Genomic DNA, 25,060 nt, shown 5'->3' on the forward strand with positions numbered 1-25,060 from the left:
CGCAGAGTGGCCGTTAAATCATCGATATAAGAGTCGAGTACGATTCTTAACATCCATTCGTGCTCTCATGCTTCCATTTTTTCTTTTTCATTTTTTTTTATTTTTTTTTTATTACGTTGCGATAAACGGCGTCGAGAGGATTTACTGCACCGACGAATCGAGAAATGGCTCGCGCGCGCTTCGTTAACGGGAAAGCGTCAGAAGCTCTTAAAGTGCCGTTTTCATATCGTAATGCTCGAGATCATGCAGGAAAGATAGCAGATAACTTTGCGCGACGTACGTTACGTTCGACACAACGCTATCTGCATTCGTTGTAACGCAAAGACCCATTTGCGTGTCAACCATATATCATAGGATGTTAAAGAAAAGTGAAAAAAAATTTTTTTTTCAGTGCCCATGTATTCTCGGTGAAATAATTAGAACAAGAACTGTACGCAAAACTTATGCATGACAAAGGGTGATAAAATTGTATGGATAAAGAATAAAAGAATCTGTTTAAATAAAAGGGAAACGTTGAGAGAGATAAGAGAAGGAAATAATACAAGAACACATCGCTCGTTATCTCGCAATTGCCCCACAAGATTAAAATACATGGTTTCTGTTTCTTTGACTTTTGTTTCTGTGGAATCCTTGTCTCAACTTTGGCAAGTTTCTCGCATGCGTTTCTCTTCTCAGTGTATTGTTATTCTAAATCTTTTGCTGCGTCACTCGAAATTTTAATTTTCGCATAAATGCTAAATTATATAATAAATAAATTATACAATAAGTATTCTTTTACACATATTATAATTATCCTATTGTCAGAGAAAAATATATTTCTATTATAAAACAAAATAACCGTAATTACATGATAAATGTGCGGTTTAATTGAAAATAAAATGGAGGTAACTGAAGCAAAATTATAATTTGCTTTTAAAGTTCCATTTTTTTCTGTATTAATAAATGAATTGTGATATGTTAATTATTTTTAAAAATTATCTCAATTAAATTATTTTTTCTATATGAAAAAATAAAAAAAATATTTCTTTTTATTTTTTAATAATATGTTAATATATATTTTAAAAGTTTCGAACGCAGATTCCGGTTTAATTCGAAAGAATTACGAATCTAATTTTGCACCGAGGAAACTTCTCTGTTTATTAATTTATATATTTTTGGCGCCACATCGCATTGCGTAACTTCTCTTCAGGTCCCCAGTGAATATCTGTTAGTAAAGTACAACAGCTAAGTACTTAAATCTTTGAGTCCCATTGGGATACACAGCCGCAGCAACGTTATTTCCCGCACTCGTAATATCTCCGAGATTCGTGAAAATAGCAAACATCTCGGATAAAAATGCAAATAGACGGTTATCGAGGGAATTTGTAAATAATATAGGAAATAGATTATAGATGCTGAAGATTGTCTGGCTGAAGGCCTTGATCGGGTATTCCATCGGAACTCCAAGATATTTACTCGGGACGAAATTCCTTTTTGATTTTCCATTAGATATCCATTAGACTGAAGAACCGTTCTCGATTTTCCATTAGATACGCAGCTGTCATTGTGCCTTCGCGCGCAACGAAGCTATCAAAAGCGCAAGTAATAAAGAAAGTTAATTTGAAACTTTAATATGTAACAGCTTAGATGACGGCTCGTTAATTAAAAGTTCGAGGATTAATTATTTAAATATTTCATTACTTGTTCTCGTCTTGGCATTTGTGTATTTTGTACATACTGCAATTTTTTTTGCGAAAAATTCAATTTAAGATTGTCATGTATTAAAATTAAAAACTTGCTTTAACTGTGGTGCAGCCAGTTATTATTGCTTTTTGTCCGTCCGCATCTGCATTTTTAAAATTAAGGAAACGCCTGCGTTCCCATTTCCTGGTTTATATATAAAGCTTTTAACTATATAAAGCTGTGTAAATATATATTTGTTTGACATTCCGTGCAAGAAGGAAAATACAATTTCCAGAGAAAATACAGGGGCAACAGTACCGAAGGTAGGTACTTTTTATCTGCTCAACTTGCATCCTCGTACGCGCGTATTTTTAATATAAATAAATGCATTTAACCGTTGTTTATAAAGCGAGTACGTCGATCGTTTTGCTCTTTCCATTTCGCCGGGGCATTGATTGTCAGCGAGCATCGTTTTGTTTACGCGAATTTCCAACGGGCGGGGCGCGGCGGCGCCGTCACGTAACGGAAAGAGGCGGTAATCCATTTTACATTGTTGATGCTGAAGAGTGTACTACGAACTAAGGATTTTATGGAGCAGGCGACTTTTTTCACGGATGCGAATATTGCTTATCTCGCGCGCGAGAGTCAAAATATCGTCAGTTTCACATCCACGCGTGAGTTCAGCGATCCCGAGCGGAGAACGCTGAACAACGAAGCGAAATGCAGCTCGATCAAAAAGAACATGAAGCGGATATGAAGGCAACATCTAGATTTCCCGCGGTGCTGAGCAAACGGCTTCTTCCTCCTATATTCTCTTTGAATTATATCCCATTCTTTTCACGCGCGCGGCACCGTACGTCGCGCGCGTTCCTTCGAGTCGTGAGAGATTTTAGCAATCGACAGAAATTAAATTGATGTTGCGAGAAAAACAATTTTTCTTCAATCCCGTATATGACAATGCATCTCCCCAAAAATCGTCGCGCGACGTAAATGCGACACGTTGCATTTTGTCGAATATCTGACAAATGCGCGCATTGTTCGGCGCGCACCGGCTATAGAAACGAAGAGCAACGTCCGAGCCTTTTTCTCTTTCCCGTGATATACAGAAATGTTTGTCCCTCACGTGCATTACTACGTAGCAGGGGCGTAGAGAAACAACCGAGTGCACGCACCGCGAGTGAAATATGGTTCGTTCGTATATCACTCGGCGGAGTGCGTGCTTTCGGTTGTTCTCTCGTGTATACGGAAGCTATACAGTTCGTAAAGAGAGACAATCAGAGATAACGCGAGAGACGTCCGCTCTCGTTAAAACTGCGAGCAAAAAACTGCAGTTCGATTCTTCTAATTTTCAATCGGGAAATATTTCCTCCGCTTGTTAAAACAATATTTTCTGCAATTCGATGCAGTCTTTTTTGCAGGTGAAACGCTTGACTCTCTTTGATTATAATAGAATCTAATAATTTCTTTGATACGGCACATTCTCGAATTCCAGTATCTAGGTCAATCTAGGAGATAGTGATAGGGTAAACTCGGGTATGATGGCCATACGGAAAAGATGGCCCATGGCTGTAATTTCTCCAATAATGGCTAAACAGTGCATTTTTGTAGTCATTCTCAAAGATAATCAATATTTACAGTAGTTTATGTGCGTACACTATTCGAAATAACAATATTGTGAATATTATATCATATTTTTACTTTCGACTGCCTGCAAAGTTTTTCATGTGTCCGCTAAAAGCTGCTATAACATTAAATAAATTATAGTTAAAGCTGCCGTAATCAACGTTACACACATAATTAAGCTATGTAAATTGTAATTTGACCTATAATTTGTATTTCTATTTTTCACTATTTATTTAAAAATACTATGGTTATCTTTTCTGCTATGGCCATCTTTTCCTTAAAAGTCAGATAAGATGGCCAATGCATACGTTGTAATACTCTGATAACATAAAATTTATGTTAAGTGTTTTCTTCTTAATTTCGATAGTTTTACGTACTTTAAGCTTCAGTGAAGGAATATACCAAACACTGTTAAAATATAACAAAAATAAATGTATGTTTATTGCATTTTAAAAAACTATGGCCATCTTACCCGAGTTTACCCTACAATCTGAGAGAAACAACAAATATTTAAATATACACATATATATGTCTATAACCATGTGGTATTAAAAATAAGAAAATATGTGTGTTAAAACAAGCTTTATAATTTGAATTTTCTATCTAAATTCTTTCTTTCTCCTAGCTATTTGAAACTTTGCTGCAACTATCTCGCGTTATTTTTCCGGAAAAATTCTAAAAATGAGATCTCTCTTATATAGATGTGTTTAACTGGGAAAGGCGCACGCTCCGGAGTTGTCGAGAGCGGCGCAATCCACCACTATCGGCGAATCAGCACGTCGCGATGCGTTCGCATGCGTCGCGAGAGGACGCATACGGTTTATGCATATCTGCGGCAGGTAATTAAATGCCGTGGCATGCGCCGTTTATATACATATATCTACGTATCAGGTTTTTTTTTTATTCCAGATGATGGGGAGCCCGATATACGAAATGTGCGCGCGCGCAAACGCGCGCGAAACTGGATGCGTTTGGGATAAAGGTAGTAATTTTTGAAAAATCTAGGTCATTCGCTTCGGCCAGAAACGCGGACGACTACTCGCGAATGCGCGACGTGTTTTTCCGTGCGATTTTAATATCACCCAGGCGACCGCGTTTGGATACATATATACGGATCTTATAATTGAGATGCGGATCCGGACTCTAATATATGTATAAGAGTCTTCTTTTTTTCTTCTTCTTTTATGAGCGCCATCTTTTGAACTGTGACCGATAGCGATTTTAAAGTTAATATCAGAACGTCCGATTTTCCCTCTTTTTCCTTTTTTTTTTAAATTTTGTATTCCACCAGAATACGAAAGAAAAAAGTTTCACTTGAAAACAAACGAAAAATACTATTTTGCAATCTGCCCGCCTTTCGTTATAAATTTAAAAAAAAGCCATTCATGCTCGATGAAAATATTAGTTTTTCGCTATTTTGGAAGAGGAAAAAGTGACTTCAAAGTCACAGATTAAATACCATCGAAATTGAACGTGTTCATAAACTACGCTCTCTATCTAACAAATATCTATGGAGTACACACTGAATAACATATCTTTTCGGAATATTGGAGAGGTTCTCCGCGCGCGAGGTCGCGAGATCGTGTAACTGCTGCATCGCGTATTCATTACGTGACGTCGTTATCGTTGCTTCAAACACGACGGAAAGCTGCGGAATGAATTTTCATCTCTAATGAAGACACAGGTGCACATAAGGAAAAGTTTCCCGCTAGTTTTGACGCCATCTGCCTCACCGTTAGCAGGATTTTCAGGCAGGCGCTGAAACTGCTTTCGCCATTCAACTTTTCCGCTCGTTTTGTACAAGCGAGTTTCATTTGCCATTAATTAATACAATTATTAAGCTATTGCGTAACTTCCCATTAGTTTTTATTGCCGATAAATTCTTCCAAGTATAACGGGCAGACTGGTCTTCGCTTCTTTGGTAAAGTATTGTTTGTTCGAATTATATAAACCATACAAACTCGTCAAACTGGCAAAAGAACAAAAACTTGAAAGTATTGTAATTTGCAAATTATAATAAACAATAACTTATCTTTTACATTGAATGTTTGATTATTTAATACTAAATTATTTAATGCTTAATCGTTTGCCGTAATTTCGCGCGGTTGCTCTTTCCCATTTTCACTGACACGCGTTCTGATAAAACTACGCTCGTTCTTCACCCTCTCTCATTCGTCGGCATCGTTTGCACCTGCTATATTTAAGATACGCGATATACATTCCATTTGCGAATACGGAAAAATTCGCGCAGCTGATCTTTCCCATTTTCACTGACAGGCGTTCCGATAAAACTGCGCTCGTTCTTCGACCTCTCTTATTCGTCGGCATCGTTTGCACCTGCTATATTTAAGTCCAGGGGAAACCAATTATGCGCCGCGCCGCATCCGATCCTCGATTCTCGCGTCGAGATTATACGAGCGCGTACGAAAACTCGCAAACGCAATCTTTTCCCCTGAATACGGGGTACGAACGGAAGCTATAACATCCTCGGGCAAGAGATACTACATTCCTGCGAAACGCAACATAGGGGAATGCTAATTAGCGCCGAGATGTTCAACGCGGAGTTTTCGCGTCCCGTAGTGCCGGGCGTGCGAGTGCCATAATCCGGAAGAGTTTAAGGGGATTGAATAATAAAACACGCTCATTGCGCAAACAAACTTACACCGTGTAACTATCGCGCAGACGCGTTTGTGCTCGCGGTGAGCGAGCCCGGATAAACTCGAAAAGAAGCGTTTTCTCTCTCTCTTCTGTGTTCGGTCCGGAGGTTATGGATCACAAACGCGCGTGAGAGGAACTCTGCACGTGCATTCTCTCCCAGCGTAGAATTAGTAAGCAGTTTTATCATTCCTCGTAAACAGACGAGGACGAAAGTTTAAGCAACCTAAGAATTTTAAGCGAATTTCTCGAGGGCTTAATGAAAATTTAAAAGAAGAGTTTGAGAAAAAATCTAAAGAAGGGCACACATGGAAGTTTTTTTTTTGGGCGTAGTACGTACGTAGCTGTGCCCTATTAGATTTTGTTTACTTTGATCTCAATTAAAAACGACGATAATGCAAGAAGATACAGATATGATAATATTTATCTTTATAATTGTAAATTGCATAAAACTTTTATGTATTCTTTGTGAAAAAATTTGCATTATTTTTTATTTTTTCTATATTACGTAACTTGGTCTTTTTTAATCAAAGTTACACAAATATTGGTATTCAATAAGAACTCTTAAATTTATATTTTATATTTGAATATTCCATAAGCATTTCTAAATTGATTAGCATAACTGACCAGTAGGGAAACAATTTTATAAATTTCAATCAGGGTGCATCATATATGAGCTTTATTTATTTTTTTTATAAGAGAATTTTACGTTGCTAATTTTTCCACGTTTTAACATTTAATGATTTCAATATCTTTTTTTGATGTTCACAAGCTTATAAGTATAAAGCAAAATATAAATGGTAGTGATATATGCTTATTACTGCACATATTGCATATTTAAAACAATGATATTGATCTGAAATTTAATAACATCGTAAAAATCATTCAATCTCGCATGTGCTGATAAGCGCCGATACTTTTGACAATGCACTTTTCGATAACTCTTCTCTTTCTGCATTGTAATATAAATTCCAAAACTTGATTACTTTTGCTTTGAGATGTACTATTGTTTCAAATGTACAATACACTTTAATAATAATATCAGGCTTTTAACATGCATAATGCGTATCTCTTTTCTTTCTTTGTTTTATGTAACAAAAATATCAAGGAAATTATTATTTTTGCCACATTTTGCTACATAATTCCAATATATTGCTGCAGTATGTGTACGTATTATACGTGCTGCTTTTTCGAATTACAAAGCTATACCTCACTACAAATTATTAGTTTTTCCTTAAATATGCTGCACATTATTTTTAACCCTTAAAGGCTACATTTCAAGTCACAACCACTTGAGACTCTTCAAAAATTTATGTTTTTGGACAATTCAGTATTAATTATTGACAATTTTTCTAATTCTATTATATTCTTCAGTCTCTTCTACCCCTATTTCAAGTATAATTCTTTAAGATTTAGATGATTAAACCCAGCTTTATACGCGATCGAAGATCCATGTGCAAGGTTCATACATGGACTACGTAGCTTTTAAAGGGTTAATACGAGATATAATTTCTGTATTATGCGCAAAATAAAGAAAATTTTATCTTGTAAAACATTTCTCATGCAAGTGTTACGAATGGCACGCGATGTAAGCGTGAAAATTGGCGTGTGCGCGGTTAGGTAACGCGATATTAGATACAGATCGTTATGCATTGAGGAAAATTTAATTGTGCGAAACTATAAGCGATCCAAAGTTATAAACCACGATGCACCCTCAAGCCATGCAGCACGCAGAAATTCAAGTTCACTAGGACGATAATTAGGTTTCACATAATCGAATCATGCACGGAAAGAACGGTTTTGCTGAAGTATCTACAAATTTAGCTAGGGTAAACTCGGGTAAGATGGCCATACAGGAAAAATGGCCAACCTCTGTTCTTTCAATCTAGCTCGTGAAACATCGAATGAACATAGGTTGGCCATCTTTCCTGTATGGCCATCTTACCCGAGTTTACCCTATAGATACAGATCTGAAAGTAATTTTGGACCGTCAAAATAATTATATAGAACACTCAAACTGATTGTTAAAATGTCAAAATTTTTTACAGCGTTATTATCATACTTCAGCAACCTACTGTAATTATTTTGATGGTGCAACAAAATTATTTTCAGATCTATATCTAGCTAAATTTTTAGATACTTCAGCAAAACCGTTTTTTCCGTATGCAATGGCTATATTAGGTCGTATACGCACTTAAAAATTAAATTAATTTGCGAAACAATGCGAAATTGCGCAAGATCTGAAGAATTTTTGCAAATATATAGGTTCTTCGCGCAATGGCGTCAATGTATCAAAAGTCCATTACGAGTATATTAGATAATGAGCAGATTAACAAACGTAAATAGTTTAGTGTAACGAATCACACTAAATTAACGATTACATGCTGCGAATTTACATGAAGCTGGAATATACAGATTAATCCGCGGCTCAATTCTCGCTTCGGTGCGGACCGGGAAACAAAAGGTCCTTTCGATATATAAGCGTCCGTTCAACCGGATTACGTATAACGAGTTACTTTATTTAAACTACAAAAGCTTTTCGGAAAACTCTTTTATAATCTCCGACGTTAAATCGGATATCGGGGAATAATAAACTTATTATAGGCTCGTTATTAATTTATATCCCCGCGGTACCGAATGACTTGCGAGCAAACTGCAATGGCGCTTTCATTTTGCGTCGTAAAAAAGATATCCGTCAATTTGTGGTTACACAAATCGGCCGCGACGGATATCAACCGCAATTCATCGGCCTGACAACACGTTCCGGGTTTATAAAATATTTCGATCATTGTGTGACAGATAAATGATCGATCGGCAGTTTACGAGTATCGCGTGCCGTCAATAAACGATATTTTCTGGCGTGTCGTTCGCGTATAATTACGCATCGCTGGTAATATCTGATTTGCGGTCTCAATTAATCTCGCGGCGTAAAAAAACAGCGACCGCAGAAATATCGATATAATGACGGCATATTCGGGTTCCGATGATGACGGATCAATATATTTGAATATCCAACAGTGTTATGTTTAAAGATCCAATAGTTGTGTTTAGTGAATTTTAAATACGGGCATCTGATGCATGTTTATATGATATACACGCATATCTATATTTGAAGAAATTAATAGTTATTTTATTTTAAATGTTTAATATCGCTTCATAATATTATATCACTAATAAATTTACGATAGCAAAAGTGATCGAAGCAATATATTAGCTTTGCTTGAAAATTGAGAAAAAAATTAATATCGAAAATTAATATTAAATTATCGAGTAATAAGATGCTCAAACGCTGCGGTCAGAGGAATGAAAAATAAATACGATAATAGTCATGATTAACAGGAATAAATATCTGACAATCAATTACGCGCGAAATAAATAATACATTTTAGATTTTAATGAAATATTACGATATATCACAAATGTGACTAATGACAATATTATTTCACTTCTATAATAGTTGTAAATATAAAAAACAAAATCAAATACAACAGTCAGATAAATTTGAGATGTTAAAAAGACATGTGATTTATTGTTTAATTCAAAGTAAAGTCTGGTTGGTTCGTAAGCGGACGATGCAAAAAAATGCATCGTGCCTGCCCGTCAGTTAAGCCAAGTTGCGCTTTCGCAATATTGGACGTGGCTTTTCTTTGTGTTCATCTCGTGTCTATTAATCTTACGGCGTCGTGGGGGGAGGGGGGTGTCTCCGTAAATCCACACGACGGAAATGCGTTACGTAAATAGGATTTGCGGTTTTACGGTAGCATATTTTATGCACCTGTACAAACACACCGGGTCGGATTACAGTCGAGGAAGATACAATATGTACGATTTGTATCCTGCCGGCGTGCGGCGGTATCGCGACTGTGTCGGGGTGTACTTGGCCGGAATTTTTTCGGTGCCCACGGTATATATACAATAGCAAAATTCCGCGCAATGGAGTTTCTTTCGAATCCGGCCGTCCGTGCGGTACTTAACATTAATCCCCGCCGGTTCTTAATCCCACCCGTTTTGCCTTGTAGTCGTAAATGAAATTTTCCACAAAGTACAAAGCGCGGGGGCGGCGAACTCTTTCCCCGCGACGTCCCCCCCGGTTTCTTCGTTAAAAACACGGCGGGTAATTGCATTCCTACGAGAGAGAATAACTCATGCTCAACGGGATTTTATTACCGGGCGTGTGTTTTAGAGGCGTAGACAAAATGAACTTGTTAATTATATCGTTCACTTGTAAAACCGCGTGTATAAATCTTTGCGCTAGCGAGAGTAGCTGGAGGGGAGGGTAACCGCCGCCAATCCCGGTATCTCCTTCCGCGCAAGATTCTGTAAGCGCATGTAAATGCAGGGGACGGCGAGTAAGCAAAAACGCGACGTGTCCGCGCATACATGATATAAATATCGCGAAAGAAACACGATTATGCAGCTTTTCCCGTGGCTTACGATTTTACGGTTCTTTTTGATGCGTTTCTTGCCGATCGGGATTGAGTTACGGTATGTATGATCGATTGTACACTTTCCGACGCTCGTAGTCAGCGTTTATGCGAAAAAAGCGGAGAGGCTCTCTTTAAAAGCCGGAGGGAGGAGGAGGGTATCGATGTGGCAGTGATAGAAAATAAAAAACGGCGCTTCCTTTATAGCTCAAGGAGCTCGCAAAGTGCCGTAAAGTGCGCAATCTTGCAGGTATAACGCGAATATATGGGCGCGGGTGAGCCAGATTGAGCGATGTCCCCTTTCTGGGTTGGCCGTCATAAATCATAAGTGATAAAAGGACTACGGGCGTGTGGCGCCTATCGCAGTCACGGGATCAACGCGCGTTTAGGCCATTCATATTTTCCACGAGAAAGGAGAGCCCGGTTGCCCGGCAATAATCGTTTCCTCTCCAACGCCCGCCCGAAACAAGTTTCGTTCGCGCCACTTTTGACACGCGAAACAAATGGCCGTTGCTAATTGCCGATTTATCGCGCTCTATATAACCCGGAAATAAGAATCGATCTTCTAGAGATTTGAGGTGTAATTCCGACGGGTTCTCTCAGGTCTCGACGCTCTACCGTGTGACGAAACCGTGAGAACGATCTCTCTTTTGTGACAAATGGCACAAGATACATTTCTTCGTGCATATGCGCCTGATGATATCGAGAATTGAACCTGCGGCACTCTCCCAAGGCGGGAAAGCAGAGACAATCTCTGTCGCACAATTTCTTTTAAATAAGAAAACTTTTAGACTCGGATAATTTAATCCTTATAACGTGAAGATGGTGGCACAAACTGTCTCGCAAACGGGCTAAAATACTGGTTGGGTAATGGCACACGGACTTAAAAGCCAAGTCTTTTAATAAGAATTAGTTGTGACATGCTTTTACGTATTTTACAAATTCTCTCGCATATGTTTGCGTAAAAAGTTTCCCGAATACAGCTTATTTCGTATTTTGTATGAGAACCGTAATGCATTATGACGTTACGTTCTCGCGATATTAAACAGTTTGTATTCCTAGTGGACATTCGTAGCACATACGCGGATGACATTTTCAACTGCATAAGCGCGTGATGTATATTTTTCTGCAGCAGTAAAAAATAATTTTCATCAAAGTTACACCGAGATTCAATTTTTTTTTTCAAAATTTTCTAATATTTAAGATGCAAATTTGATATCAACCATACATCTTGGGCCAGTGACAATTATCAACGAAATAGAAATACCCGACATAAATTATTAAATTACAACGCTTAAGCACATGATAGACAGTTTTTTTTTTCAGCACTGTACACGGCGAAATAATGCATGCGGACATTTCGCTCCAATTTAGTTGCGAAACGATTTTCAACGTTTCACAGCCGCGTCGCAATAAATAGAATTTATTATCGCCGGTCCACAATAAACGGCCATTCGCGCGACGCGGTGCGTGTGGATGGGATAAATATAAGATTTCCACGGTAAAAAGGCATTTTACAGTCTGCTGCGTTTTATTGTTTGATCGGAGCGCGCCTGATGCGCCGCGCTCACGCCGCGCCGGTGCATTTGTTTCGCTGCGACGAAGCGATGCGATGCATTATGCAACACGTTGTTGGCTGGCGCTCGCAGAGACGGATTGAGATAATATTTTCATACTCGCGCAATGACCAAAAGTATCTACTGAACTATCTAGTAAGTGGGACAGTGCACTCTCTGAGACACGCTTTGATTTTGCGCGAGCAGCAACATGCAAAATTGCCTTTGCAAAAATGAAAATGTCGAGCTTGCGCGTTTTATTTGGTATTCAAATACAAAAGTCCTGCAGGATTTATCGTTTCACTTTACCTGCGCATCACCTGCGACTTTAAACGCGTTTCTTAGAAAGAATTCAGCGATGTCGATCACGAGGCGCTGCGAAAAATAGCGGTCCGAACTTTGCCTTTTATTTAAAAGAGCAACGCTAAGAAAAGCTTGCATACATAAATAACATCTTGAGGATTACCAGAGTACTTTTTTCCCCCAGCTTTAAATTCACTGCTCATTTCGATGGTTATCTTGAAAATAAATTATGTGATTTCAAGCGTATGTGTGTCCTCGCCTATACGTCAAAAAATCAGCGACGCGACGATTTCTTTAAAACGTGACTCAAGATTCAGAATGTACTCAAACAGGACCGAATATACTTCGCGAGGTAATCCCGAGAGATGAAGTACGCAACTTCATATTTGCCATGTAACCATATGTAGGTGGCTGCAAATACGTTCTATTGACAAGAACAGACTACACGGTCGCGCTACACGTATATGTACGGAGGAAAATGCGCGAATGAAGCTACCGTTATCCTCTGTTCTACCGCCTGTAACGTGCGCCGCTTGACGCTATCTGTTAATGCCGCCGTTAATGTTTATACGCGTCCAGCTGACCGTTTGTAGTATTTTCCTCGCGTTCATAAATTTCGGATTTGCTGATTACGCGGCAAGTCAATCCCCTGAAAATGGAGGGCATACGTGTACCGCGTGTACGGCTGCTACCAACATGAATTCACAATTATGCTTTAACGTGTGTACCTATACAAGGACGTTCACGAAAAGTTCTCTACAACTGTTCTCTCAATTTCACGAATTTTATAGAATTTTCGGACCAATTTTTGCAGATAAAAAATTATCGTTTGCCCATCGATTTTTGGACTTACAAATATCTCGTTAACCAACTGTAAAATGAAATTTTTCTGTTAAAGTTAAACTCATTTAGTATTGAGCTGGAAAAACAATTTTGTTTTTACTTTATGACTTTTAGTATTCAAAATTAAATAATTTCGCAACTGTTCATTTAGCGTAACGCTTCGTATGATCTCTATTTGGCTGTTTAAGGAAACAGCGCAATATTTCTGCGAATTTTGCGCACGAATATTTACAGTACGACCTAAAATTGCACGTAGCATATTTTATATCCAATCTGTAATTATGTGACATTCTTATTTAACACGGCTATAGCTCGTATTCTTCGTGTTTGGTGCATAACTAAGTAAGTTAAAACGCTGTCCCGGAAGAAAATATTATTGTTATAGCACGTGTGTAATTTATTTCCGGAGGTGAATCTAGTGTGTATTTTTGCATTTCAAAATAAAAAACTAGTCTGCAGTAATTGCGGCTCGAAAATTATGCCAAGCTCTTAAAGAGTTTTGCGGTTAGTCGAGAAAATTTGTTACTTATCTCAAGGCATTTCGCATTTACTGATGTCATCGTGAGAGTTACTGCAGAACAATTAACAAACAAAGAAATAATTATTCAAATCAAACGGACACAATTTTACACGAGGCGACGTTTGTTTTAACCGAGATTATACGAAATTTTTGAAACGACGTGAAGTCTAATAACGTGAATTATTTCGAGAATTATTTACGACGGGAAATAACGTGAACTATTCAAATAATTAAGTTTCTTACGTTCCACGAATAGCGTGTAGTAAGGTTTCGTTAATTTTCATTCAGATACATTTACCTAATGTTGCGCGGAAGCCACCTGATATTCTGTTGCAAAATTAAAATTAGAAGAGAAAAATACGCCAACTAATTACGGTATTCCAGACGTTCTAGAAATAAAATTCACGTCATATATTGAAAGACTATATCGACATTAACAATAGCATAAACTGCCCCCCGTAATTTCGCTCGCGGTTTACCCGTGCTTCGAACCGAGCGACACTTTTGTCCTAACAAAGGGCAAAGGACGTTCCCCCTAATAATAGGAGGAGAGTTGCGAGAAGAAAAGTTCCATCGCGGTTGTCACAAAGTAACTGACAAGTCAATTATGATCGGGTCAAAGGAGGTACGCGCTGGTGGATCCTCTAATAAACGTCGCGTTAAAATAACGGACTGTCAGTTAAACAGGAGCTCTTAACAAAGCAAAGTTTTAATCTATCGAGTGGACCTTTGCAGAAGCGCAGTTGATTCTTTCGGCCGACAAAGGCGGCGCGCGCCGCGTTGCGCCGCGCGCCGGTGTCGTTAGAAATGAAGGGATTATTTTCAGACTTACGGGGATCCCTGACCCAGAAGATGAGGCACGACGAAGATCGAACGAGGGAGACAAAGTTATGGAAACTGGCAGAGAAAAGCAGAGAGAGCGAACGATCTCTCGTCGATCGGCGGAGAAGGGGGGGTGTCCGATAATTGAGACGAGACACCGACCAACGGAAAACGGAGGGAAAACCCCGGTTTGCACGCGCAAATATGCACAGTGGCGGAATTAAGTTCCACTTTGTGTTCGTATCGCCGGCGCAACGCGACGAATGAGAACAAGCGATGAGATAGTACGGAGAGAGAGGGAAAGGAGGAAAAAAGGAAGTAATCAGCTGCGCTGCGGATTCGACGAAGCGAGCAGACTCGATGAGAGAGCGTCGTCGTCGGAGGTGATGCATGATCGAACAGCATGAATGCGAGAGAGAGTTCACGGGGTGAATCCTGAAGTTTATTAAGCGACGTCGGCCGAGGGAGAAAATGAAGAAGCTCGAGGAGCTTGTTTGCTCCGCTTAATGACGTCGGGCGTCGCTTCCAATCGCGAAGAAGCGATGATTGAACCGGCGCGCGCTGGACACTACAATAGACATCGCGACGTCGCTTTCGGATTTAATGAACAGTGCGGTGCTAATAAATGACGTCGATTCGTTTATTGGTCTGTTATTTATTGTTCTATTATTTTCTGCTACATTTATGTACGTGTCACATTTATTTAACGTATATCACGATTTCTCTGAGAACATTCGATGCATTCTTCATTAATTATAAAATAGAGTTTTATATTTTACTATAGTTAATAATATATTATAAAATTACTTGTCTGTGGCTCTGGAATAAAACTCAAGTATAATTAATAATACTAAAATAATATTTAATAATATTAGAGTTACTTATATCTCAATCTGCTTTAATTGACATACTTTTAGTTTAATTTAATATCCGATATTAATATTATTGCCGCAGTAAAATATTAAATTAAAATTATAATAAGAATTTACGTGGACTTAAATAAATAAGATTTCTTTAATTAATCGTACCATATAATTATAGTTTGCGGGAAGCCATTAAAATCGCTAACAACTTGTAAATAATCGATTTTTCCTGCAAAAGTTTTAATTGAGAAAAATACGCGCCGATTTAAATTACGGAAAGCAGTCATGAAAATTAAACTTGTCGAGTTTCGAAGAGGTATATACCCGCAATCGGTCGCGCGCTTCAATCACGCGCAATGTAAAGAGAAATGTATATCGTTGAATCTCGCGGCTATCGTGTTAACGTCCTCGTCTACGGAGGAACGATTCATCGCGAACAATAACAATTTTGACGAGCCGTGATACTGTGGGCCAGTATCTGATGTCCGGGGGATTTTGGTCGCCGCCGAACCCTCGAGATTTACCGCTATGCGTGTCATCCGCGGCATGCCTATGATTTGCCCGCTGTCGCCGACGGGGGCTCATTCATCGCCCCGGCGAACTATAACCCGATGGCATAAATCCGCGTGGGGGGATCGGCGCGGGTTATACAAAACGCCGCCTATGGCGCCTACATGCTTGTCTCGATATAAATCCGCGATTCGACGGGATACCTCGACGCGGTTTCGTGTACGACGTAATTACCACCCTGTCGGATTGATTTTCCGTTCGTTCAATTGAACGATACCCCCAATTGCTCGCCCGCAGGTCGAACGTGCTGTGTGCTGGCGGTGCACAATACCTACACACTCGCGTGCGTGTGTCGAGAGGGAGAGAGCCCTTTCAAAGCGTCACACCGATGGCCCCGATTGGCCGACCGACGAAACTGCGTGTGGCCGTTTGTATCGTGGCTTCGTGAAAAGAATCACCCTTTCGCCCGGCGACATGAAGGAAATTCACCGTCGCGAACTGGCAACCTGGGGTATTGAATTTTTGTCATCGCTCTGTCGCGGTGCACTTCATGGATAACGACCGGTAGCGATTTTTCTCCGGCTCGTTTTAACATGGCGGTGGCGAAGGAAAAAGCTCGAGAGAAAAGAGAGCTATACTCGCGGATGAATGGGATTGATGGGTGAAAAGGATTTTAGATGAACCTTAGGAGAACAGCGTAATAATTTAGTTTTATATGTAGCTTCCGAAAAAACTATAAAGTCATATATATGTAAGCGACGAATAAAGAATGCTATAATATTGACAATAACTATATAATAGAAATCTTAGTTTGACAGTGAAGAACATACACGGATTGTTGACACAAATTTCATCAGTGGTTATCATCCGAGATTAAAGGCCAACATTAATTTAATTCGCGACGCTGATAAATTCTTGCTCACGCCGACATAATTTTCCTGACCTTTCAGAATTGCCGAGGACTCGCGCGGATTCACCGAGGAAAGCGTATTGTACTCAAACTATTGATCGGTAGTGCCGCACTAGTGCCGCACCAATACTCGTAATCTCGACCATACTTTACACCGGCGAATTCACCCTCGATCTCGACCGACCGACCGAGTTTTACAAATTAAAAAAAAAAAGGGGGAAAAAAGAAATGACAAAAGTGCGGAACCGAGTAAGCTGCTTCGAACGAGGTTCGCTTCGTAGTCGCGCAAAAATTTCAAATGGCCCCGAATTGGGGCAGACAGAAAAATTCGCGCGGCCATTTTCCGGAAAAATCCTGTGATCGTTATATTTTCAGTATTTCAGTATACGTTAAAAAAAAACTCCACGGTATATTTACACAACATTTAGTTACTGTGGTTTGAAAAGCCTTTGCTAGAGGCACGACAGCCTTTTCGCAAAATTTACGACTAATCTCGATAATTCCCACACGGCAAAGAACATCTTCCCTAGGCTTTCCTTGTTTCTCGGCAATTAACGATATGTTCTGGCCGTTCTCGCTAAACGCGCGAGAAGGTAAGCCCGAATTGTACGCTGGCGTTTAAAATTTAGGGATGGCTTAGCGTCGACCGGTGCGCGATTATCGGTCGAATTTAAATGGAAGACGTGCTTAATTTTCAGCTCTCGTCCGTACCTGAATTCCTATGAACTCCATATCAAGATAACCATCGGCGTGCTTAAATACGACGGTGTATACCCGATATTTTTGCTGCCGCTTGCTTCTCGCAGCCAGATGTGCAACATTCATGGGCAAAAAGAGAAGGGAGATAAAGATAGAAGTAGATAGATAAATGGAGAAAGGGAGAAAGAGAGGAAGAGAAGTAGATGAATTTCTAATAGGAATATGTCGTGTTCCTGCAGTTCTTCTTTGGAACGGGCAAACAGATATCCGAGTAACGACTTGCGCCGCGAAACGGGGAAAAAGTTCGGACAACCTGCCAACTTTTCGTGAGCTCGGTTACGTGAAAGGCGAAGACCTGGCGAAGTGCCTTCCATCCAAAGTTTAAACGTTCACTCGCTCGTTAATCCGTTGATCACCTGTTGGCAATCCGACACGAAGATTTAACATCAATCTGTATTTGGGTCGAGGGAAACGAGAGACGTGACACGGCCATCACCTTGTAATTAATTCGCGAGACGTCTCGCGGAGAACACGTTATATTCTGTCGTTTAGGGTCATCCATGGGAATACACTGACTTCTCTCTCCGGCGGTGACACTTGAGAACTTGCTATGAAATTGTTACGAAATTGCTGCGAAACGATCGTAATTTCCTTTCTTGTTGAGCGACACACATCTGTGGGAAACTCTTAACAATTCTGTCTGAGACGTGGAACTTATTAATTCGTCAATTCGTTAGCACAATCCACAGGGACAAAGATTTAACGTAAATTAGTGACTTAAGCGTTGATGGGATACGAAACGCAGGGGGGGGGGGGGCGAATACCGAAATGTATTCACGGAAATGCGAATTTCGCGAAGCATTTCATCGTATTCTGTCGCGCGAAGGCCATCATTTCAGGGAAACTATGCGAACGCGTTAACTTTCATCGGTCGTTACAGCTAGTTGGAAACATTGTAGCAACATAATTGGAGGAAATGGTCTGTATAGCCTCTATATATTCATCCTCTTGTAATTCCCAGGATGTATTCAACGAAACTCTTAATAACCGTGGTATAGATGAATGGAGGAGCCGTAACGGTCTTTTCAATCGCGGAACATCGTATATATGATTTAGCGGCAAAAACACGGAACTTGACTTGATTTCCTGCCCGAATCAAACGCAGCCTTGTTTCGCGCCCGCGAACGTATTAATTCATCAGGTCGTGTGCGAGCAATTTGTCGACGTGCGTGACGTACATGCAAAATTCGCGAGAGAGCGAGCGACGTCGTCGTCGCGTCTGTCATTAAAATTCGCATCGTCGCGCCATTGTTTCGTACTTGCGACGAACTTTCGCAGTTTCGCGATATCGGTGGAATAATCAAATTCGATCATCAGCTCTCTCTGTGTCTCTCTCTCTCTTTCCTTTTCAAAATATAGCCCCGCTTTTACGAATATACTATATAGGATTTGTCACTGCTCTTGACATCGCTCTGTTCTTCTTGGACAAAAACGAGACCGTCGAGGCGCGGTAGCAAATTTCACAAAGCGGCGGTCCTGTTCCGTCAATTTCCGTTCATTCCACTCTGCAACATTCCGCGAGATGCCCATGAGGTTGTTTTTGTTGTTGATCCGCTCGTTGCAAAACATCCCCTGTGTTGTCGTTGCGATCGTGTTACCGAACGGGATGTAACGGAAAGGCGGATTACTAGGATCGAACGTGTAACCGAGGCTCAAACGGGTTTCGCATACACCAGCCGATATTGCACAATTTCCTCAGTGATAATAATCCTTCATTAAAAGATTACTTTGCTCACTTCTTCGCGCTATCGCTCATTATAAACCATGGTATTTTGTAATTTTGTTGCAAATTTAACACATTCACCGTCAGGGGGTGACAGTCACATAAATTTGTCAAATTAGATGTCTCATTGTTCTTTTTAATATAAAATAATTCAATTGGCGTGAACGAAAAGTCATTTAAAATACGCTTTAATGCGTTAAAGAACCTGCCACCGAAGAAATGCCTAGAAGTAACTGTGACCGGCTGGCTATCACATCCGTTTAATTATTATTGACGTATTAAATGGAAGCGATCAATGTTCAATAATTGAAAATTCTGAGTATATTCCCAATGATTGAAAAACCTCTTTAAACGATTGACTTTAAACCATTGACTCAACCATCATATTTCTACGAAAGAAATAATCGAGTGTATAAAATATGAAGACGAATGAGTCCATCTTCAAGGAAGAATTCCACTCTTCTCTAAGAGATCTAGATCTCCTTAAAATATTGCGGGACAGAAATTAGAATATACGATATCACTGACAACGCGCGCTTATTGTACGATATTGGAGGATATCGTACGCGTAGGGGAAAACGGGGAACAATCGCGCAAAGTGCAACGAAATGAAATCCTTGACGGCGGCATCGCAAATGCGCTTAGATTACGCTCCAGCGGCTGTTGCGGCTTTCGCCATATTACACACGCTGTTGAATTGGTAAACTATTCTTCCCGCATGAACAAACGGGCGCATAATCGTGCCCCACTTTCCCCGTGTGTGTGTGTGTGTGTGTGGCCAAACGGCTCTTCGCGGACGAAGGCGAGTGTAATTTCGGGGACGTACCCAGGTAGGTGCTGTTGGTAATAACCCAGAAGAGTTTTAGCGGATCAACCATTAAACCACGTTCATCACATAAACGAGAGCCGGCCCGATATAGACAACGGACCCAGACCACTAGCAGGCTCTGCCACTACCAGCAGCTCCCCGCGGACGGTATCACCTAGTTTACCGCTTCCGGTCGACCTCCCGCCGGTCGGAACTGTCGCGCCGGTCAACACACACTCCCCGCACATACACGGCGAGCCCGGGAGAGGACGTTTATCTCCGCTGACCACCGGAGCTGACCAACCGACGTCGTACACACCTACGGACACAGGTGCACCCCGGCCACTAGGAGATTCACCCACCGATTCCGCCGTGCGGTTTCACTGTCTTTCCGGTCGCAGGGTTGGTGGTTTCAGTTTCGCCGTGAGGAGATGAGAACGAGGAAACGTTCTCGGACCGTTTCCTTCGACCAGAACGATACCGCGCTCCTCACGTCACTCGCTTCCGTTGGCCTCTGACGGAGTTCCCGCGCCGCGTCGCGCGGTCTCGAATCGCGCGCCGATTTTCGCGCACTCCGTTATATTCCGCGCGCGTTATCTCGCCACGGGCCGGCACCGACGTATCGGTACGTCCTGCGCTGGACCTGTCATCGACATGTTTTTATCGTTCCCCGGTATATAACGTCGCTGTCGCGTTTTAACGTTTCGGTCCGCGCGCGTTTGTGTACACGTGTGTAATCACGGGCGCTCTCGGTGCGACGGATGCGGAAAACGGTCCAGCGGGAGAGAGGAGCGCGATCGGAGACGGAACGGCGAGAAAGGGAGGAACGTGGAGCGCGAGTAGACGAAGAGTCGAGGAAGCGAGAAGCGGGTTGGGAAAAAGAGAGGGAAACGGACGATCGGAGATAGGAGGGAGAGTGCACGACGGAGGGTGCAGAGAGAGAGAGCGAGAGAGAGAGAGAACGACGTCGGCGTCGGCGTCGGCGTCGGCGTCGACGACGGCGTCGGCGGCGGTGGCGGCGGGACAGCGGGACAGCTATTCCTCGCGAGGGCAAAGCAGGACGAGAGAGAGACAGGCACCCGCACGACTCGCGCGCGAACGTGCTACATGCGATACATACGCGGGGAAAGCAATGGGTATACGAGGAGGCCGACGGCCGCGGCCGCCACGGGGCCCAGATTTGCGCAGCCGCGCCAAATCAGTCGTGGGGGGCGCACAATCCACCCTCAGTCAATATACTGTGTCACCGCGTAACGCAGAACGCGGAATCGTCGGAATGTGCAGGTCCCGCCGTGAGTAGGTACACCTGGCTTATGAGGACGCGGAGAGACGCGCGCGCGAGAGAAAGAGAGAGAGAGAGAGAGAGTCGTCGACGAACAAGACATCGGCGATTCTGCACGCTGCGACGACGGTCGCGCTATGCTAGAGGACTAAATTAGAGAGCTAAGTGGGCGGAGATATGCAATATGTTTCATCCGGGAGGAAATTCATGTTTCGCTGCTTATATCCGAGAAAAGGACTCATTAGTAATCGCATTCACGAAATAGCTAATTCATATTGTATTAGACTTATAATTAAATTAAATAAAAAGAAGATTGGATATATTTTGTAAAATAAAATTCTGTTTAAAGGGATACACTGAGATACTGTTTTATCCATATTTCGTTAGATGATATCATGTGATACTTGACACAGTTCTAAATTGCCGTTTGTAATAGCCCATTCTGAGTTATTTAGCTCATTAATTGAGGGGAGTTGAAACGGGGATAAATGCCATAGTATAATCATTACACGTTTAATCACTATGGCATTTCAATTAATCCGTCAAATAGCTGAGAGTTAGACAATGAGATCTCTATATGAATGACCTCGGTGGAAAACGCTCCATGGTGTTATGCGTGAAAAACATAGTTTTCATCCGTGATCATATGAAAATCTTTCTCGAAATAACTTACCCACTTTTATTTTTAAATAAATTATTATCGTTCTCACTTACGCGTGGTAAGTCTCGTTAGTATGCAAGACATAAGTAAAATTAAAATGTAATAGAAAAATATAAGTGTAATTTTGTTAATCCCTATTTTAAACAATATCAGCTAAAGAGAGAGAAAGAATGTTATCCTCTAAAATAAAGAGCATACATTTTTATATAAACGTTGAACTCGTATAAATGACAATTTCTCTAACGTCCTACTTTAACGGGATATTTCTATCTCTATCTAGTCTTCTCGGATTTTTTCTTTATTACTCCGAGAACGCGATTCCGGAATAGTTTTACGCCCCGTTCGGAGGAGCTGTGCACGTGCTTCGAGTTCGCGGCCAACATGCTCAGTTGAATCCAAAACTTTGATTCAGCACTTATTCAGCGCTCTATATCTGGTGCATCCCGTACTAAATTCGCGTAGGAGGGACGGGAGTTTCTTTTTCCCCCTCGGAAGAGAAAGATGGAGAAATGTAAATAAAAGCGTAATGCGTCTTTCATATAACGCGCCGTCAAGTGCGAGACGGAATGTCTCCTTTGCACTTTCTCTTTGGCATGCGAAATATCTTGATATCGCATCTCGGAGTCTGTCTGAGACTTCATTTTGAGTAAGTGTCAATGCTCTACACTATTGACACACTATCTCGCGAAAAAGAGATCTGCATACTTTAGGGAAACTTGTTTCACGAAAGGTACGCGTCGAATGAAACTTTCAAGAATTTCTAAAGTTTATTATGATTATCTTGATAGTTAATTCCTTATTAAGTTTCCGTTAAAGTCCATATGAAGTTTAATTTCGTTACCTAGTTATTTTAAAAATTGTATCTAACTTTTGCTATTAAGCATTCTGCAAGAGCAGTTTGTTGCGGTATCTGTATAACTGACAGGGAAAATAGAGAGACTATGATAGTACCCGAAGAGAAGAGCACGCGGACGTAATATGTGGATAGGTAATAGCGCTTGTCAACAGATTATGAATATCCGATATTGACAACCGTTTAAATATACAGCTACATTTGCCTCGGATTAGAGCGCGCTGCGTTAAATCTCGATCAGGTACAACTCGGTACGTACGGAATGCTGTCCCGCAAATCCGGGACATTCTACGACGACGTGCTGCACGTAGTCGTAAACAACAGCGGCAAAACATAGCGGCGGTGCCGGCTGGCAAGGGTCCGGGTAGTCTCTCCATATTATAGCGAATATTGTGACTCCCCGACTAATTAAGCGCACCAAATACTCGGATTAGATTTCGTCTCGGTTCTGACGCGGATCGATCTTGGAGAAAGCAATCGATGAGACGTGAACCGGGTACGGCTTATAGACGATGTTATGGAAATGACGAAATAGATTAAATTCTATCGTGCACGTCAGAGATTCTCAACGTACGTACGTGCCGTAATCGCTCTCTCTCTCTCTCAAGTTCCGTAATAATCTTCCTATACAGTTTTCTCGATTGTTAAAGGCATTAACATAAAACGTGTTTATAAAATCAGACAAATTATATTATACGTAAGAAAGCTATAATGAAATTCGAGGACAGAATTTGCAATTGTGGAATCCCCCGAAGCTATATATTCTGTCTTTCTCTCTCTCACTCACTCTTTCTCTCTTCATGTAACATGGTCTTATAAAAAACGCGCATATCAAAAAAGTTGGGTTCAAACGAAAGTTAGACCGCAATCATCGAGGAAGTGTTAAGGTAGTCCTCGTACTTTTAACAAAGTACTTTTAACAAGTAGAACACATAGTTCGATAAACAATATGTATAAAGTATGCTAAACGATATTGATTTTAGTTTTTCCTTTCTCTTGTATATTCATTTTTCACTTTTAATCCTTTGTTTTTCAATTATTTTTCACGTGCTGTTAATTAAATGCCGATTAATTAATATAACAAGATACATTAACTTTATCATTCCTTTCATATCTCTTTTTTCGTTGTATTTGATTTTATATTAAACTGAAGAAGTTGAGAAACACTTCTCCAATCTTAGAATTTTAAAGTCTTGCATAGTCACGAGGAAAATTCGAGAGAAGTCGTGCATCTGTTCGCGCAACCACTTTCAAGCGGCTGTCGAGGCATTACCGCAATCCACTGGATCTATCATCCTTCATTGAATCTTCAAAGAGCATTTCGCATTCAGCTCTGACATTCGCTAATCTATTCCCGAACACGACAGACGAGATCGGTACTTTTCGACTTATACCTTCGCGAACTGTCTCCTTCTCTGATTTGGATACATTTGGAATATTTATAGAGCGAACATATATATGTATATTAATTTTTCTCTTAATAAATTTAATTTTGGAGTTGAAGTTGATCTGCAAAACTAACAATAAATCAGAAATTATAAAAAATAACATTTTTATTTCTCGAATAATACGTTTATTGTGCTAGTTTTATTTCAGAGCTGTGATGGTATCGATAGCTTCGCAAGATAGTTTTAATCCCTAATTTCAAATGGTATAATAGAAACAAAGGAACTTGGCAAAGTGATTCTCATGTGTTCTAAAAACCTATCGAGATTCGTCAAAGTCGAAGGAAAAGGGTTCGTGAATATTTCTCGTTACGGAAAGCTGGAACTAAAGTGCCCCAGAATCTATTTCCGAAGAAGAACGACGCCGTGTAGGTTGCTCCAATAAATAATACACGAACCGATTTGTCGGGAGTCGTTGCACGTCTCTTGTGCGGAATTTGGAATAGGTTCGAAAACATCGCACCTTTGATGAGCTGTATTATGGCATAACACGATGTTAACGAGAGCGGCGTCGATAATACAATGTGGGGTGACTAATTAATAAGGATGTACCGTTAAGTATTCCTGAGACAATTTCAAAAGTTTCCGAATATATGCACGTGAAATACAGGCTAGAGTATTGTTGGCACAAACAATTTTTTATGACCGATGTCGAGTATTGATTTCCAGATCAAGTCAATTGTTTGTAAAACCGCACGAACCACATTCCCACGAAATGCCAGATTCCAGCACTATATCATGAATTTTGTAACAGTGCCGTTTTATCTTGACTGGCATTCAAAATAACGACGTAAAATGAAGAACGATTCATATATCCCAATGCAATGTTATATTACTC

The 25,060-nt window shown here is 40.6% G+C and overlaps 1 protein-coding gene across 1 annotated transcript in view; it reads right to left on the reverse strand.

The window, feature by feature from the left end:
• Positions 1 to 20,840, reverse strand: part of LOC112456778 (neural-cadherin-like) — a 68,651-nt gene extending 47,811 nt beyond the window's left edge. Inside the window, exon 1 of the mRNA XM_025019531.1 lies at positions 20,000 to 20,840. Within this exon, the coding sequence (XP_024875299.1) occupies positions 20,000 to 20,051 (52 nt within the window). The 5' untranslated portion in view covers positions 20,052 to 20,840. The remainder of the gene's footprint in view (positions 1 to 19,999) is intronic.
• Positions 20,841 to 25,060: the final 4,220 nt, after the last annotated feature.

This window comes from Temnothorax curvispinosus, unplaced genomic scaffold, assembly GCF_003070985.1.
Source record: "Temnothorax curvispinosus isolate PA1 unplaced genomic scaffold, ASM307098v1 QBEX01007141.1, whole genome shotgun sequence".
NCBI classification, from domain to species: Eukaryota; Metazoa; Arthropoda; class Insecta; order Hymenoptera; family Formicidae; genus Temnothorax; species Temnothorax curvispinosus.